This window comes from Aethalodelphis obliquidens, unplaced genomic scaffold (assembly GCF_003676395.1).
Source record: "Aethalodelphis obliquidens isolate GAN/ISIS:26980383/991018 unplaced genomic scaffold, ASM367639v1 scaffold40, whole genome shotgun sequence".
Taxonomy (NCBI): Eukaryota; Metazoa; Chordata; class Mammalia; order Artiodactyla; family Delphinidae; genus Aethalodelphis; species Aethalodelphis obliquidens.
In genome coordinates, this window is record NW_020837984.1 from 14,180,213 (window position 1) to 14,195,377 (window position 15,165).

Sequence of the window (15,165 nt, forward strand, 5' to 3'; positions counted from 1 at the left end):
TCTCCTTTGCAATATATGTGGAAAGACATAATTCTAATCTCTCAGGCAAGTATATCGATGTGAGATCTGTCACAGTGATTCCCAGATGATGATGTCTGTGGGGAAATTCAAATGAAATGGGGCAGAGAAGTTTTCCAAGATAAGATTTGCTGAGCAAAGTGGTACGAATGGCCCCCAAAACTCCTTGAACCGCTTTCTAACACAGTTATCAGTTGGACAGTTTTTAGTTCCCAAAATTAAGTCATGACTTCTCATCTTCCAAAACCACCCTAGAAGCTGATGTGGTTCTGTGGGAGAGCAAAATATCTCTTAGGAGAAAACTGGCAAATTTAGTCATGACCAACTCTGGCCACCATGGGAACCAATAATGAAAATGAGCACTCGTTTGACTGAAGCTAGTGCTCTGGGGAAATTTAAATGGAACGTAGTCAAATCAAATTGTGTGCAGAGACCTCCAAAAAGCAGCTACCTATAGAACGCAGGGCATCTCGGATGCCTGCAGTGTTAGAGTACATTGTGAGAGCTGTAAAGTACCAAGCAGGGGTACCCACATGCAGAGTCAGACAGGCTAGAAGGGCATTCCTAACCTATCTAAATTACTTACGTTAAAAGTGAGTTCTTGATCAAGTCAACTGTAAATCTGCCAACTCAGAGCATATTCTATGACCTTCATGATGAATAGGAAAAATCACACCTAAAATTGCGACAACTTTTAAAAATTTATATATAGTCACAAAAATACTATAACATCAAGTTTGAAAGGAGAACTAGTCTCCAGTCCTTCAAAACAAGGCCAGACCTATTCCATCTCTGTCTTTGAACATGAATCTGCTCTATAGGATTGGAAAAGCACCTTTAAAGGATTTTCCCTTGAAGGCCAGATCTCTTAACCTTTCCATTCCTTTTAGAGGAGGTGGAGTATGACCAAGGCTGAGAGCAACCACCCTTTGTAACCCTCCAAGCCTGGCGTTCTGGAGAACAAAGACACGCAGTGGGTATGGGGCACGCAGACATCCACATTCCCTCAGGGAATTCTGGTGGTGGCAGCACAAGAAACAAAGCAGTCAAGAGAAGGACAGAGTCTAAATAACTGTAAACAGAAGATAGACATTAAATCTTGTTGGCAGTTAGAGGGTTTTTTTTTTTTGAATATGCGTGTGTTATTGCAGGGAGGGAAAGCATGTATTTTCAGGGTGAACAGTCCTTGTATATGAATATAGCCTTGTACTGTCAGAAAAACATGTTGGAAGCAGTCTGCCTACTAGCAATGAAAGATTTATACTAATTTAACCTCAGTGCCTTGGCCCAGTTCCTTTGGAAACCAACGGCATGCAGAGCAGATGCCCTGTGACCAGAAAACTCAATAAAGCTAGGCAGTTGTTCTTGGGGTAGGGGTGGGAAGTGATGGGGGGGCGTTGGGCTTAAACCTGGGACCTGGCCTCACAGGGTCAGGGTCTCCCTTATCAAGCATAAGGGTCTTCCTTATCAGGAAGCTAAGGTAGGGCATTTTGTTCTAATTTCCTCAAATTAAGTCACGTCTCTTTTCATTTTGCTTTAGCACATTAAATTAAGCAAGAAGTCAAAACACACTTCTTTTTCTTGCTCTGATGTAGGACTGTGTGCCAGGTTAAGGTTAAGCACACTTTTTGACACTTCCACTAGGAATAACTCCATTTGAGTCTATTTTGGGGCTGCAAATTAATGTCGATTTCAGTAAGAGCTTATATGCTTCAGAAAGAAGGCATCCTCAAAAGTATCTGATGCTTTGGCAACTGTCCTCACCAATTCCCTATTAATTTCCAAAGCAACCCAAAGTGCTGAATAATTTAGAATAGGTTTACCCTGGAAATTTTATCTGATGGACAGTGAGGACCGTGTTTCCTAAAAAAGAATGAAAATCTGAAGACTTAAATTGCAGGCTGGATATTCCTGAGTGCAATATATCATGTGTGACCAGAATTTTACTTTCTCCCATACTATAAAGAGAAATAACAGTTATAGGGAGTGTCAAAGACATAATTCTTGCCCCAAACTGAAGGTGAGATCTTGGAGTATTGGGAAACCTTCTCGTATAGTTAGCAACTAGAAAGCAAAATACCCTTTACCAGAACTTCAGAAATGTAGCACCAAATGAAATTCACACTCTCAGAGCTGAATCAGGGAATCAGGAGATGTACATCAAACTAATAATTTCCATGACCTTTTGCTTAGATAATAAAATTAAGCACTGGGTTCTACCATATGCTGTGGAGTTGCATTAAAACCCACGCCTGGCGAATAAGATATTTGATGGGGGACAACACTGGCTAGAGGCGCTGGGTCTCTCAAGCCAACAGAGCAATTAAACGAGAGAGATTTCTCCCTGGGCATAAAATTGCCGTTGCCAACATAAAATGTTTAATTAAATTAGCCTGGGTACATTAAAGATTAAATTAGAGGAGGGTAGCTGCAAATCTGTGCTCCCTTTTACAGCTCCATGTCTGGTCATATCAAATGCAGGCTCACAGCGGTTTTACTCTCTATGACCGCAGATGAAGCCGGGGTAGCCATGACTCATTAAAATGTCCTCTGCACGTCTCTCATACGTGTCTGCACTTTCCTTGTGCACAGGTGCTTATGGTCACTCAACAATGTGTTTAAATCCTTTTTGCAAAAGTGGGTTTTCAGATCAGGAAAAGAGCAGCTACTGTAAGTTATTTATTTATAGCTCTGAACATCATGCTCCTGTTTTAACAGATAAAAGTCTTTATTTTCCTGTATGTTTACATAAGAAACTTGTTTACAGACTTGTTTTTTATACAATACTTGTGTAGCAAAGTTCAAATTTCACATTTTTCTGTATAAGATAGCTTCATGTACCTCTGTTTGCTTTGTCTTCTTGGGAGGACAGGATAAAGGTCTGTGGTGAATACACATCCGTGTGATGAAGGCGTGTGCGACAGGGCAGGGAATACTCCTAGGGCAAGACTACATCAGAGTGGGAACCAGGAAGATATCTTCCATTCTAGCAACTACCATGCTGCTGCACAGATCAGCATTGTCCAAAGAACCTCTCTCCCCCATCACAGTGAAAGGAAACCCAAGAGAAACGAAATAGTATCTTGTTACAGATTATTTGAAATGGAGGCCATCTGGGATTCATTCTGACTCAAGAAATCCAAGCACATTCAACTCTAGGAACATTATTAGTGGGGAAAAGGAAAAGGCTAATAACTTTGTGCTGGTAAAATTACAGTCTCTTGAGAGGAATAAAAGATGGCTTTGTAATATCTGGAGCGTTTCAGTAAAGGTACCATTTTAAGTATCCATCTAATAGTTTCTCTGTTCTGCCTGGCAGCCTCTAATCTGCTTAATTCAGTACTTTGGGCAATCCTGTCATTTTTATCCCCAAAGTCTAAGTTCATGGCTACAGAATCCTGAATCTTACAGACTGAGAAAGCTAAGACTCCTGGAACTATAGACAAACATCGGCATGGGAGACTTTATTTTGGCCGAAGTTCTCTACAATGTGCATCTGTTCAGCTGAATTCATATGCCTCCATACCTCTGGGCTGAGGTCAACCCCAAAAGTCTCCTCCTTCCCCCAGCACTACTGAAGGCAGAACTGTTCCTGACCTGGGCGGTCGGGGGGGAGAGGTTGTGTTGCTTTGAATCATTTATCTCAGGAGACCCCGAAAAAAGGATTAGAAACAAAGCTAGTATTTCATCTTGAGAAAAACAGGTTCTTTTCCTGGATTTGTTCCCCTATAATTACTAGCAATCCAAGTTCTATAATTCTAATTTGGGAAGAGCCAAGTCCAGTATCAAATGACACTGAACAAAGTGACAACCTCTTTCAGAGGTATTTTAAAACCCCTATCTTTCAATTTTCCAAACCATACTAAAGACAGGCGAAATCGTATAAGTTCCCTTATTCAGAATATTAAGGAAGTTAAGACTGATTGCTGTCACATTCCATTATAAGGTCCTCTCTGGGAATCTTCAGTGAATTATTCATTCTTCTTACTATCTTCAATAGTAACCACTCTTCAGCTTAGGCGAGTGATTTTGCTTTTTGGAAACATCTAAATGTTATTTAGAACCAAGAGTGGTAGGAAAAGATCAAGAAAGAGAGCATACTACTTTCAGATGCTGAAAGCGATACTAATTAGATAATACAACTGATTTTCTTATATTTTATTATCTTTCTTGATAGTATTGAATATTTCTAAGGAGAGAAGTTTCAAAAATAACATAAATGGTGGCAGCATCATTTGAATAAGTATGTTTCCCAAGTAAAACCAGATGCCTTTGAAGGGAACACTCAATTAGGTATCACAACTCTGATACGTCTGCTAAAGAAATCATTAATTATAATCACATTTAGAAGTGTCCATTTAAAGCTTATCTCCTCTGAGGGCTGTGCTTTTAAAAACACTGGGACTCGAATTTGGTGATCTAGTTATCTGAATGCTGTAAAGGGAAAAAAATCCAATTTGTGATGTTTTCTGGTACAGGTACTACTTTTGCACAGTCGGAATAAAAGCAAATCAGAAACATATGCTTACAGTTATTTGTCCATTTTTAAATGGCAGGTCCTCAATTATACAGTTTAAAAAAATTGAAATCTTCTGATACTGTTTTGTTGGAATAGGTAGATACGTGTGTGTAATATTAAAAAAAAGGGAAATCTATGTCCAACACTCTGTGATGATTTATGGGTCTCTTCAGATAACCAAGAGAGAGAGCAACCCGGGTTAGTGAAAGCCCATTGTAATTCTCTAAAACGTAAATACTGCTACAGTAATAGTAAGAGCTACAGAAGATAACTGAAGAACATCAGGATTATATAACTCCTTCATAGTCCTCCTGAAGCATCATAATAAATACTTAGAACCCTAGAATTCTATAACCTTAAAAACCATCTAGTCCAAACCCATCATTGTCAGTAAGGAGCAGCCCTAAGAAGTGAAGCCCCTGCTGAAGCCCCACTAGGCCAGGGACTGGCAAAGGTCAGGACAAGCTCCCAGGTGGCCTGTCCTGCCCGGGTCTCTTCTCCCACCACCTGCTTTAGGTCCCACATCTGTGAAATGAAGTGGATGGACTAGAATAATCTCTAAGGTCCCTCTTGTAGCTCAGTCTACAGTTTCAAAGTTCTATCAATTATTAGCATACTATACTCATCTCAAATAAACCCTTTTAGCTCAAGGATGATGCTATAAACTAAAGAGGTCCCTTTTATCAAGTCACTCACATGTCTTCTTTAGCAGAAAAATAGTTCTCTCCTTTGAAGCCCTACTCCTAAAGAATAAACTCAAGATAATTTCATGTCATTATCCCCCTCAGGCTTCCTCCACCCAGTCTCTCTCGTTTCTAGTCTATTCATTTTCATTAACATTCTCCATTAAGCTTTATTGAGCCAAATGACTAGATAATATATCTCAATGTGATTACGGGTAATACATGAAAGGAATAATTTAGAGACACTTACCTAATTTCTAAACTGCACTCTTCGTGGTTTCAATTAAATTGAGAAACTAGATATTTCAATATATTTCTAACATGTATATATGAAAAAAAATCAAACTGGAAAACATAAGCATAAAACATTATTCTTATTTAAAAATAAACATCTCTTTCATTAGTTTATATATTCTTTCTATGTCTGGGAAAAAGAATACCATTTTGATCGTCAGTAATATTCCTGTCCATAAAGGGGCAAACCAAGTCCCATTTTCACTGCTCTCCAATCATGGAGAGCTCTTCGAGGATATCTTTCTTTTTTTGCGGTACGCGGGCCTCTCACTGTTGTGGCCTCTCCCGTTGCGGAGCACAGGCTCCGGACGCGCAGGCTCAGCGGCCATGTCTCACGGGCCCAGCCGCTCCGCAGCACGTGGGATCTTCCCGGACCGGGGCACGAACCCGTGTCCCCTGCATTGGCAGGCGGACTCTCAACCACTGCGCCACCAGGGAAGCCCGAGGATATCTTTTTTAACCCTCAGCAGGTAGGTTGTGCCTCCCTCAATTTTGGAAATGACCCATTATCCTAACAGAGGCCTGTACTTAGTGTGTCTAGTTTCAGCTGACACGGAAGTACTTAAAGTCAGAAGGAAGACTGAAAGGTTCCGACTTTTCCTCTGATACCTTTCAAAGGCTGTTCTCACATTGCTGGGGTCAAAGCTTGACCTCCAAGGTACAGGGTTTTGCAGGCGGTTGTTGCTGTTCAGCTTTCTTTTTTTCCCCCTTAAAGAGCAAACGTGAAGAAGAAGAAACAAAAGTGCTAGACAGGGAAATGAGCAAATGGACCTGGAATTTTATTGGTACAAATCTGATCAACTAAGAGGTTCCCTTCTGACCATGAAAATGGCACTCAAGGAAGAGAACCAAATGGGGTTCTCTGTGCCTACCTCTTTCAAAAGGGTGATTTTATAAAACTGCTTTGCATGTAAGGAAAAAAATATACTTCGGTGAGTAAGGACATATACAGAGGGTGACCATGAGTCATGTTGTCACATCAGTGCAGGGGCCTTTATTTATTTTATGAACAATATTCTAAGGTTAGTGAGAAACTATGGTTTGTTTTGTTTTTTTAAATCTAGGATGCCAAGGAAAACCAGCTGAACATATTTCATTGGCTGCATCCTTCAATTCAAACATCAGAGAGAAAGAAAGGTAAGTAGCCCAAGTCAAACTGTGCCTAGTGTGTCAGCATACTTATTTCTGATTATCTGAAAATAAACAACATGCTTATTCTACAAAGACAGAGGACCTGCTGAAAGCTTATAGCAACACACAAGTCTACTCAAAATGATTCCATATGTTACACTGTAGGATTGCTGCGTAGTTAGTTATACAAGGGAAAGAGATCAAAACCCTGTACAGACACCTGATATCGGACTTGAAACGCCAAGTGGAAACAGAACTATTCAGCGTCTTCATTTATACACAATTTACAATATTTGATTCAAAATAAAAATCACAAGAAAAATACATCTGTTTCTGCTACAATTCCTTCCCCTCCCCCATCCACCCCCCCATGAAAAGTCTTCTAATAAAAGGTATCATATTACCACCACTGTCTGGTTTTGGTCTAATTCTGAGATCCCGGCTTGGGACAGTTAACACGAAAAGGAATGGCAATACTTGGAATTTATATAATGTACACATTTTATCCAAGGATCTCAAGTACTTGCAGTCATGTCTCCAGATCTGAGAAATCACGGTTCAATGGAAGCCAGAGTGCTGGACGAATGCTGGGCAGGTTGCATGGGGTGTGAAATCCCTTGGCTAAGTCTACGATCAAACAAGGTCAAAGTTGGTTGGCTAGAGCTGGGCTCAATTTCTCTTTCCAAACATACACCATCAGTCAGTTTTACCCTCTCTTAAACCACGCACCCATCTCCAGGTTACTACCTCGAGTTAAGACCAACTGAAGAAGCCATGTCCTCATGATAATGCAGCAGCATAAAAAGCAAAAACAGAGAAACACATTCATCAGCAACTGGCCAAAGGAGATGGGGTTGGGAGGATTGATTTGGGAGGCCATTCCTAGCAAGAATGAGACAAAGGTGTCAATTCACTAGTTTCAGTTACAGTTAAGCTTTTGGTGGAGTCGATTCCAGCAGAGGTGAAGCTCATGGCATCTAGCGTTTGATTTAAGATAATGCTATTGAAGAAGGGTAATGAGAAAACACAGCAAACTAACAGAGAGGAGCTGGCCAAGGAGTATCTGGAGGGCCAAAGTGATTTTCTTTCCTTATCATCTCTATGGGAGAAGGCAAGGGGTAGTAGGAGATTAGGGCTAGAAGCCCCTTATTTGCAGATTAAAAAAAAATCATTTTCTTTTAACTCTGTAATGAAAATGTATATTACGGTATGAAGGTTACAGAACTGCATCTGCTACTGGGTCACGGCTACAGGTCTATGAGCTGATCCACCAGCAGTAAAGACCTGGCTAGGTTGGGAAGACTGGACTCAGAGCTCCCACTGCTGTTTCTAGAGTGCCCACCTGGAAGTGGAGAGATAGGAATTCAGTACAAAACACAGAGGGTTAGGGTTTAGATGTGCAGAACAAGCAAAGGAGAAACACAACAAACCAAAACACCCTAGAGAAACAACAATTTACATTTTGCAAACTCTTAGATGTTAATTTTTAAACATATAAATTAGCGATCCACCACCTCCCACCAAACGTTCAAGCACTGTGTGCATACCCTACTGTAGGCAGGAGACCTTGCAAAGAGGATGCTATTTTCAAATGAATATCTATTCTGCCTGAGAACTGCTGGCTGTACACTAACTTCCTGATAACATCAACTCATTTCCCTGTAAAGTAAAAATCCGTAATTTCTGATTTGGGGAGGAATTGGTTATTAAGACTACTGTAATAAAAACATGCTTTAAAAATATATAGATGGGGGGTGGAATAGGGAGGGTGGGAGGGAGATGCAAGAGGGAGGGGATATGGGAATATGTGTATAAGTATAGCTGATTCACTTTGTTATACAGCGGAAACTAACACAACACTGTAAAGCAATTATACTCCAATAAAGATGTTAAAAAAAAAACAAAACAGCTTTGGGTTTTTGAGTGTAGAAAATAAATAAATGTAAATAACACCTATATATATATATATATGTATATATATGTGTGTATATGTGTGTATATATATATATGTGTGTGTATATATATATATACATATATATATATGTATATATATATGGTCTTAGGGCAATTCAGTGTTTTACGGCATGGTCAAATGATTTTAAAACAACAAAGAAGAAAAAGCATGCTCCACAAATGTCCAAAAGATGCAAATGATATCAAAGTACCATTGTTAATCTCTTTGGGAAGAATATTTATTACAGATTGTTCTAATCATGATAAGAAATATCCTGTGCGTTGTTTTTTTTTATATATATATATCTTCAGGTTTCCATTGACTGAAGATCACTTTATTTTTAGCTTGACACTTTGTAAAAACCAGCTTTTAGTCAAACTATTACTTTTAGTCAAATATTACTTTTCTTCTCTCTAAATAAACACCATGGTCATGCTTTAAGATACCTATATTAGTACCTTTACCTGTGTCTCCATCTATCTACACTGGTCCAGCCCATAATGATTGTTATTACCCCCAATTTCCTTCGTTAAATGTTGATGCTTCCTCCCCCACACACATCTTGTAGACTAGGTACATTACTATTTTGAAGAGAGCTGATGTCAAACTCTTCTCTTTTCCCCATCCTCTCTTTCTTACCTTGTGGGTTTTTGGTTATCAATACAGGAATAGGGTCAAACTCATCTTCTGCCACCTTGTCCGAGCCCTCAGGGACATCAAAACCTGAGATGAGATTACTATCTTCTGCAGCTTAATACAGAATGCAAGTACACAAGCAGAAACAACAGAGGTAGAGATTAGCAAATGAGAGAATACATAATAGGCACACAGTTCCCAACTGTACAATCACTGTTGTTTTTAAAGATGAAAATGCTTATTTTCCTGAGTTGAAATAAAAGTAGTAAAGCTGGAAAACTTGGGGAAATAGAAAAAACTGCTTCAGAGCTGGCCATGTTAAGACTTCCATAAACGAGAAGGGAGAAGTGTTATAGGAAGAATTCTCCCTGCCTTTATAAGGCCATTAATGTAGTTATTGTGAGATATCTCTTCACCGTCAGTAATTCACAAAGGCACGGGATTTAGTCATTTATCTTCTTTATTGAGCAAACAGAGGCCGGACTAACAATATCCAGAAACACTCAAAAAACAAGGGCAGCGTGGAGATAATCAGTAACCCTTTAAGAAGTAACCAGTGTATACAAGGCAAACAGAATACTTCTGAAAGAACTCACTGCCCTGTGATTGGGAAAAAAGACATTCAAACACTGATGCCCCAGTAATGTTGGGGCAGAAGATCACATGCACTGAGATTTCAAGCTGAAGTTTACTAGAAGTTCTCCATTCTACAAGCAAGTGCTAGCTGAGCACCTATTTTGCAAGTGATGTTTCTCTGTAATTACTCATTGCTGCTGACACACTCCTGTCAGACATAATTGGCTAAATAGGTGACTTCTTTCTACATGCTCTATAAAAACATGGTCATTTTAATGCTATTAAGGGTAAAAACAAAAACTCAGCTATTACCATTGCAAACCAAAGGCTAATTATTTTTTAGTCATCTCAGGGAGGCTTCCTTCCTAAATTTCCTTCAGAAAGGACTTACAAGCGGTTCCTTTAATATGTATTTGCTCCTTCCAGAAAACCACGTTCACTATCTAGGCCCAGAAAGTTTAGTGAATGCCTGCCTACGGTAAGCCAGGCATAGTGCCTGTCACTCTCACGAACTACTCACTGAATAGCACTCAATTCAAGGTACCTCTGTCCCTCAGAATTTCAAACCAGTATTAACCCAAGACTAAGAAATGGAAACAGTAGATTAGAAAGAGAAATCCAGTAATTAATCATGACTCAAAGGTTAACTAAAATTCAAAACTTTTACGAGTTCAATCTTTGAGACTGACTTTTGAAGAATGATGCTTTTTTCTTTATTGTAGTGATCACTATCAAAAAACTTTAAATCTGATTTAATGAAACAGTTTTAAGTTCTAAGGCCAACAAATATCTAATTATAGTCAGTTAGTGGACAGTCAACTCAACCCTGAGCTGACTGCCAAGGTATGTAGCTCTGTCTTTAATAGAAAGCATGGAATATCTGCATTCCAGGTGACTGCCAGAAAGCAACATCTCCACAGTCTGTTGTCCCAGCCTGATTCAATATTCTTACTGAGAGGAACTTTAACACAGGGGCTAAGGGTACAAACTCAAGTTTTCCACTTAAGGAGGTGGTTAAAAAACTTCACTAGCAAAGCCTTTTGTCAAGGAAAATTCTCAGGAGTTGCTCAGTTTTTCTCCTCTAAGGATACATGTGGGCCCAAGAAGAGGAAAGCATTTACCTTTATGGGCCGGAGCAGAGATCGCTATGGGGGCAAATTCTTCCAGAAGGTCAGTAGTAGGGTTAGAAAGCAGAGAGCCATCAATCAGGGAATCTTCCCCGGTGAGAGAATCTGAGTCCCGATTAACAGCATCCCAGGTCAGTGATGGCATTAAATGGCACACACAACAATATCACGAGGTTAGGTCTTAGCCTTTAAGTTACTGCGTTTATTGGGTTGGCCAAAAAGTTCGTTCGGGTTTTTGTACGCGCTTACGGAAAACCCGAACGAACTTTTTGGCCAACCCAATACATTATACCTACAAGCCAAGGCGGGAGAAGGAAAACCAAAAGAAACCCGTTAAGCACCCTGTACTTTCATCTAGACAAACATGTATTTCTAAACTTCTCTTAACAGATATATATAAATATGGAAGAATTTTTTTGCTCAGAGGTTGCTGGTTAAGCAAGTAAATGGTTTGGATGTCAATAAAACTTTGGCAACTCAGTTCTCAGCAAATGCCATTTGGGAAAAAGGACTTTGCAACTAAAGAGTTTCACTTAAACTTTCCCTAAACATTCACTGAAAAAAGTTGCTATAAGATGAGGTATCCAAGCTGACAAGAAGGGGGTGGTCCCTGGCTTATTATTAGCAGAATATGGCATGATTAGGCAGTACTTTTTTAGAACTCAACCCAATCCTCATTCAAAATAGAATGATCTTGTCTCTTATTAGTATTCTTTAAATCTGAATTGCTCCTTGGAACACATGATTTTGCTTTTAGTTAAGGAACAGAAGGAAGATTAAATTCAGAGTTCAAGTATTTCAACACATAAATTGTTTTCTGGGAGAGTTTTCTGGGAGAAAGCAGCCAAGTAAGCACAAGGAAAAAGAACCATATTGTCTTCTGTGTCATTTTTTTTTTAACCTGGGTGAGTTTATTCTCATATTTCCTAGACTTCTAATTGTTTCTGTTCCAAGTGAGCAAAGTGGACACTTTTATCAAGGTAATTATGAACTCAATAAAAATGAAGGTTATCAAATCTGTATTTAAGGAAATGTAGTTAAGGAATGGATCCAGGGAAGATTTCAACTTTGCCTACAATTTAATAGCAAATCACCTAGATGTGATTAAAGCTCTGTGCTGGGAATAGAATGTTAACACACATAACACGAGCCCCCATGGACATCACTGACATTGTTAGATCCAAAAGACTGCTCAGTACCCAGGAGGAGTTAAGGGCATCCTTACAACTCGGCAGAGTTCTTTAATTAAGGAAGTAGAGGGAACCTGCCACCAGTGACAAAAATCTTCAATAACAGACATAACAGACAGACTGAAATCAAAGAAAGCCCAGGTATCGCTCTACAAAGAACATGGCTCCAAAAAGGTACTCTACTCTTCAGTGAGGAAACACATTGCTCAACGTCTAAAGCTGGGGCTGTAGTGCAGAGCACCCATTCCAGGAGGAACGAGCCAGGCTGTGAAATAAGCCCAGGACCATCTGCCGCAGGTGGAAAGCCTGACTCAGAAGGCTCCCCGAACTGACCAGTTCCTGCAGCCCCAGAGACTCCTGACTGACCTGTGCGGTTTGAGGTCACAGATTCCGTCTGAGAGGGGAGGCGCTGGGCCGCCGGGGGCTCCAGTCCTGGTATCAGACTCTCAACAGCAACATCAGCTTTTTCTTTTGTAACAGAGCATTAAGAGAGGAGAGGAAAGGGTAAGGGAAAGGTAATCAGAAGGTTCCTTGGATGATTCTGTGAAGGCTTTCTGCTGCATGTCTCTAAAATGCCCATCTCAGGTAAGATGGAAAGCACAGTAAGTTGCTTTCTTTCTGCTGCTTCGAGTGTCTGGGCTTCACTGACAGAGCAGGCACGTGCAAGGTGAACCACGGTGGCTAGTCTCGGTGATTCTCAGTTTTTACAGATAAATGCTGAATGCGAGCTATTCAAGCAGACCTCTTACGTGTCAGAAGACATAGGCTCAAAGGCACCTTAATGTCTTCTGGTAATTGTGCTTTTCTTAAGGGATAAACTTGGGGCCAAACATGCTCTGTGCCTTGCAAAGGCCACTAGTCCACCTCAAATCCCATGCCGTGCTGTAGCTGGAGGTACTCTTTACCATGTGACATGCCCCAGCTGGAGGAACATCTCTCTGAAGGGTTGTAGCATTTCTGAGTTCTAGGACTTTGTGCTCCTGTAGTACAGGGGCCCCGGACATTTTATAGGTCTTGCCTGCCTTGCGGCTGGAGCACAAGAAAATGTCAAAGCAAGCAGATCAAGCCCCTGCCCCGGATTCTACTCATAGGGCCTCAACGTGGGGCAAATGTTTTCTCAGTTACTGACACTTGGCACATACGGAGGCCTTCGAAAGAAGAATCTACTAAAGGTGAAGTCCACCTGGAAACCAACTTTTCTCATGAAGCTTTTGTAACGAAATGTGAATTTTTCCACATTCCCCTTAGTTCACAAGAGATTCACTCTAGAAATCTCAGTGTTTCAAGAATAAATAACGGCGCTGTGCTGCTGAAAGGCAGAGATAACACTTCGTTTGGGGCGATAACAAGGGAGATTAAACAGCCCTGGCTTCTGCGTTAGCACAAGGCATCACTCCAACACCAGGAGGCTTCGTGGCATTTCCGCTCCTCAGCAGGGCTATACTCAGTAGGGATCTGTTAACCAGTTAGTTGCCATTTTTGAAACAGACACACATATCATGCATGACTGAAGAAACAGAGATGATGACTTTACCAATTACAGCATCAGAAGTGCTACCAAAAGGATCTGTCATAGGCAAGAGGTCAGGGAGCAGAAGAGAAGTGTCAGGAGATTTGAGTCCCTCGATTAGTTTTTCTAGGTTGGGCAGAGAAGTAAAGAGAAAGCAAAAATGCAATGAGATATTCAAGTAAGCCGACCATTTACCATTTTCTATACAAACACATTTTAGGGGTCAAAATTTTACATATATTCAGCATAAAAATAAATACTGCTAGTATCTTGTTAAAAATAGGCTCTCCAAGTTTAAAAATGATTATTTCCCCAAATGAAGTAGTCACTTTGTAAGGCATTCAAGATGCTGCCCTAAGTTTGTTTTTAAATTTGTGGTATAATTTACACTGAATAAAAGCCACCAATTTTAAGTGTACAATTTGATGTATGTTGACAACTGTACACATAAGCACCATGGAAATAATGAGGTAGAACAGTTCCATCACCCCAAAAAGGACCCTTGTGCCCCTCTCTAGTCAATGCCTTCCTCTTACCCCTAGACGCTGGCAGTAACTCATCTGCTTTCTGTCCTTATAGCTTTGCTTTTTCTACCATTTCCTACATAGTATGTAGTCTTTTCTGATGTCCTTCATTTAGCATAACGTTCCTGAGATTCCTCCATGTTGTGGCATACATCAGTAGTTTGTTTTATTGCTGAGTAGTGTTTCACTGTATGAATGGACCACATTTTGTTGACTCATTCATCAGCTGATGGATATTTGGTTATTTCCAGCTTTTAGCTATTAAAAATAAAGCTTCCATAAACATATGCATATAAGTCTTTGTGTATTCATATCTCTTCCTGGGCTTAGTTTTGAATCTGTCTCTTTTTTTTTTTTTTTTGTCTTGCATTTAGAAATGGTTTATGACTCACCAAGAGAAGCAATGAAACCACACCTAAGTTAACTTTAACAATCATTTATTGTCTGCCAACCGAGAGCTTGTGACACCCCTGGTATACTCTTATTATTAAACTGTCAAATCTCACAAAATTCACCCAAGCCTGCAGATGGATTACTTTTGATGTCTTTTGGCTAAAAAAACAAAAGGACACGAGAAGCCACCAGATTTGTCACACCTGATAACTTAATGTGTGATAACACGGACACATTAAGGATCCTTCCAAGACAACTCTTTAGCCCGATCCATCAACAACTCTACCTGTAACCTATTAAAAGTAGAGCATTAGAATAAAGTTTCTCAAGTAATTAGAAAAAAAAAGCAGAGCATTAACTTGACACAAAGTAATGAATCATAGACTCTTACAGAAAGAAGGGAATTAAGAGCTCATACTTCCTTTTACTTACAAAGAGACTGAGACCACATACATTCTATAATTTGCCCAGTTAAAGGCCTGTCAACAATGTTTTTTCTATCAGAAAAATAAACTGCCTTTAAGATAAAGCTAGAATTAAAATGTCTGAGAAAAAGAAATGCAAAGTTCAAGTATGTGTGTATGACATTTTAATGAATCTGTATTCTTCT

General features: G+C 39.8%; 1 protein-coding gene across 9 annotated transcripts in view; it reads right to left on the reverse strand.

The window, feature by feature from the left end:
* Positions 1–15,165, reverse strand: part of AAK1 (AP2 associated kinase 1) — a 172,234-nt gene that overhangs the window by 8,687 nt on the left and 148,382 nt on the right. For 5 of the 9 annotated variants that reach the window (XM_027131913.1, XM_027131912.1, XM_027131906.1 and 2 more), the window contains one exon: positions 9,239–9,349. The exons of the other annotated variants lie outside the window; for them this stretch is intronic. In XM_027131913.1, coding sequence (XP_026987714.1) covers positions 9,239–9,349 — 111 coding nt within the window. The remainder of the gene's footprint in view (positions 1–9,238; positions 9,350–15,165) is intronic. 9 annotated transcript variants of the gene reach the window in all.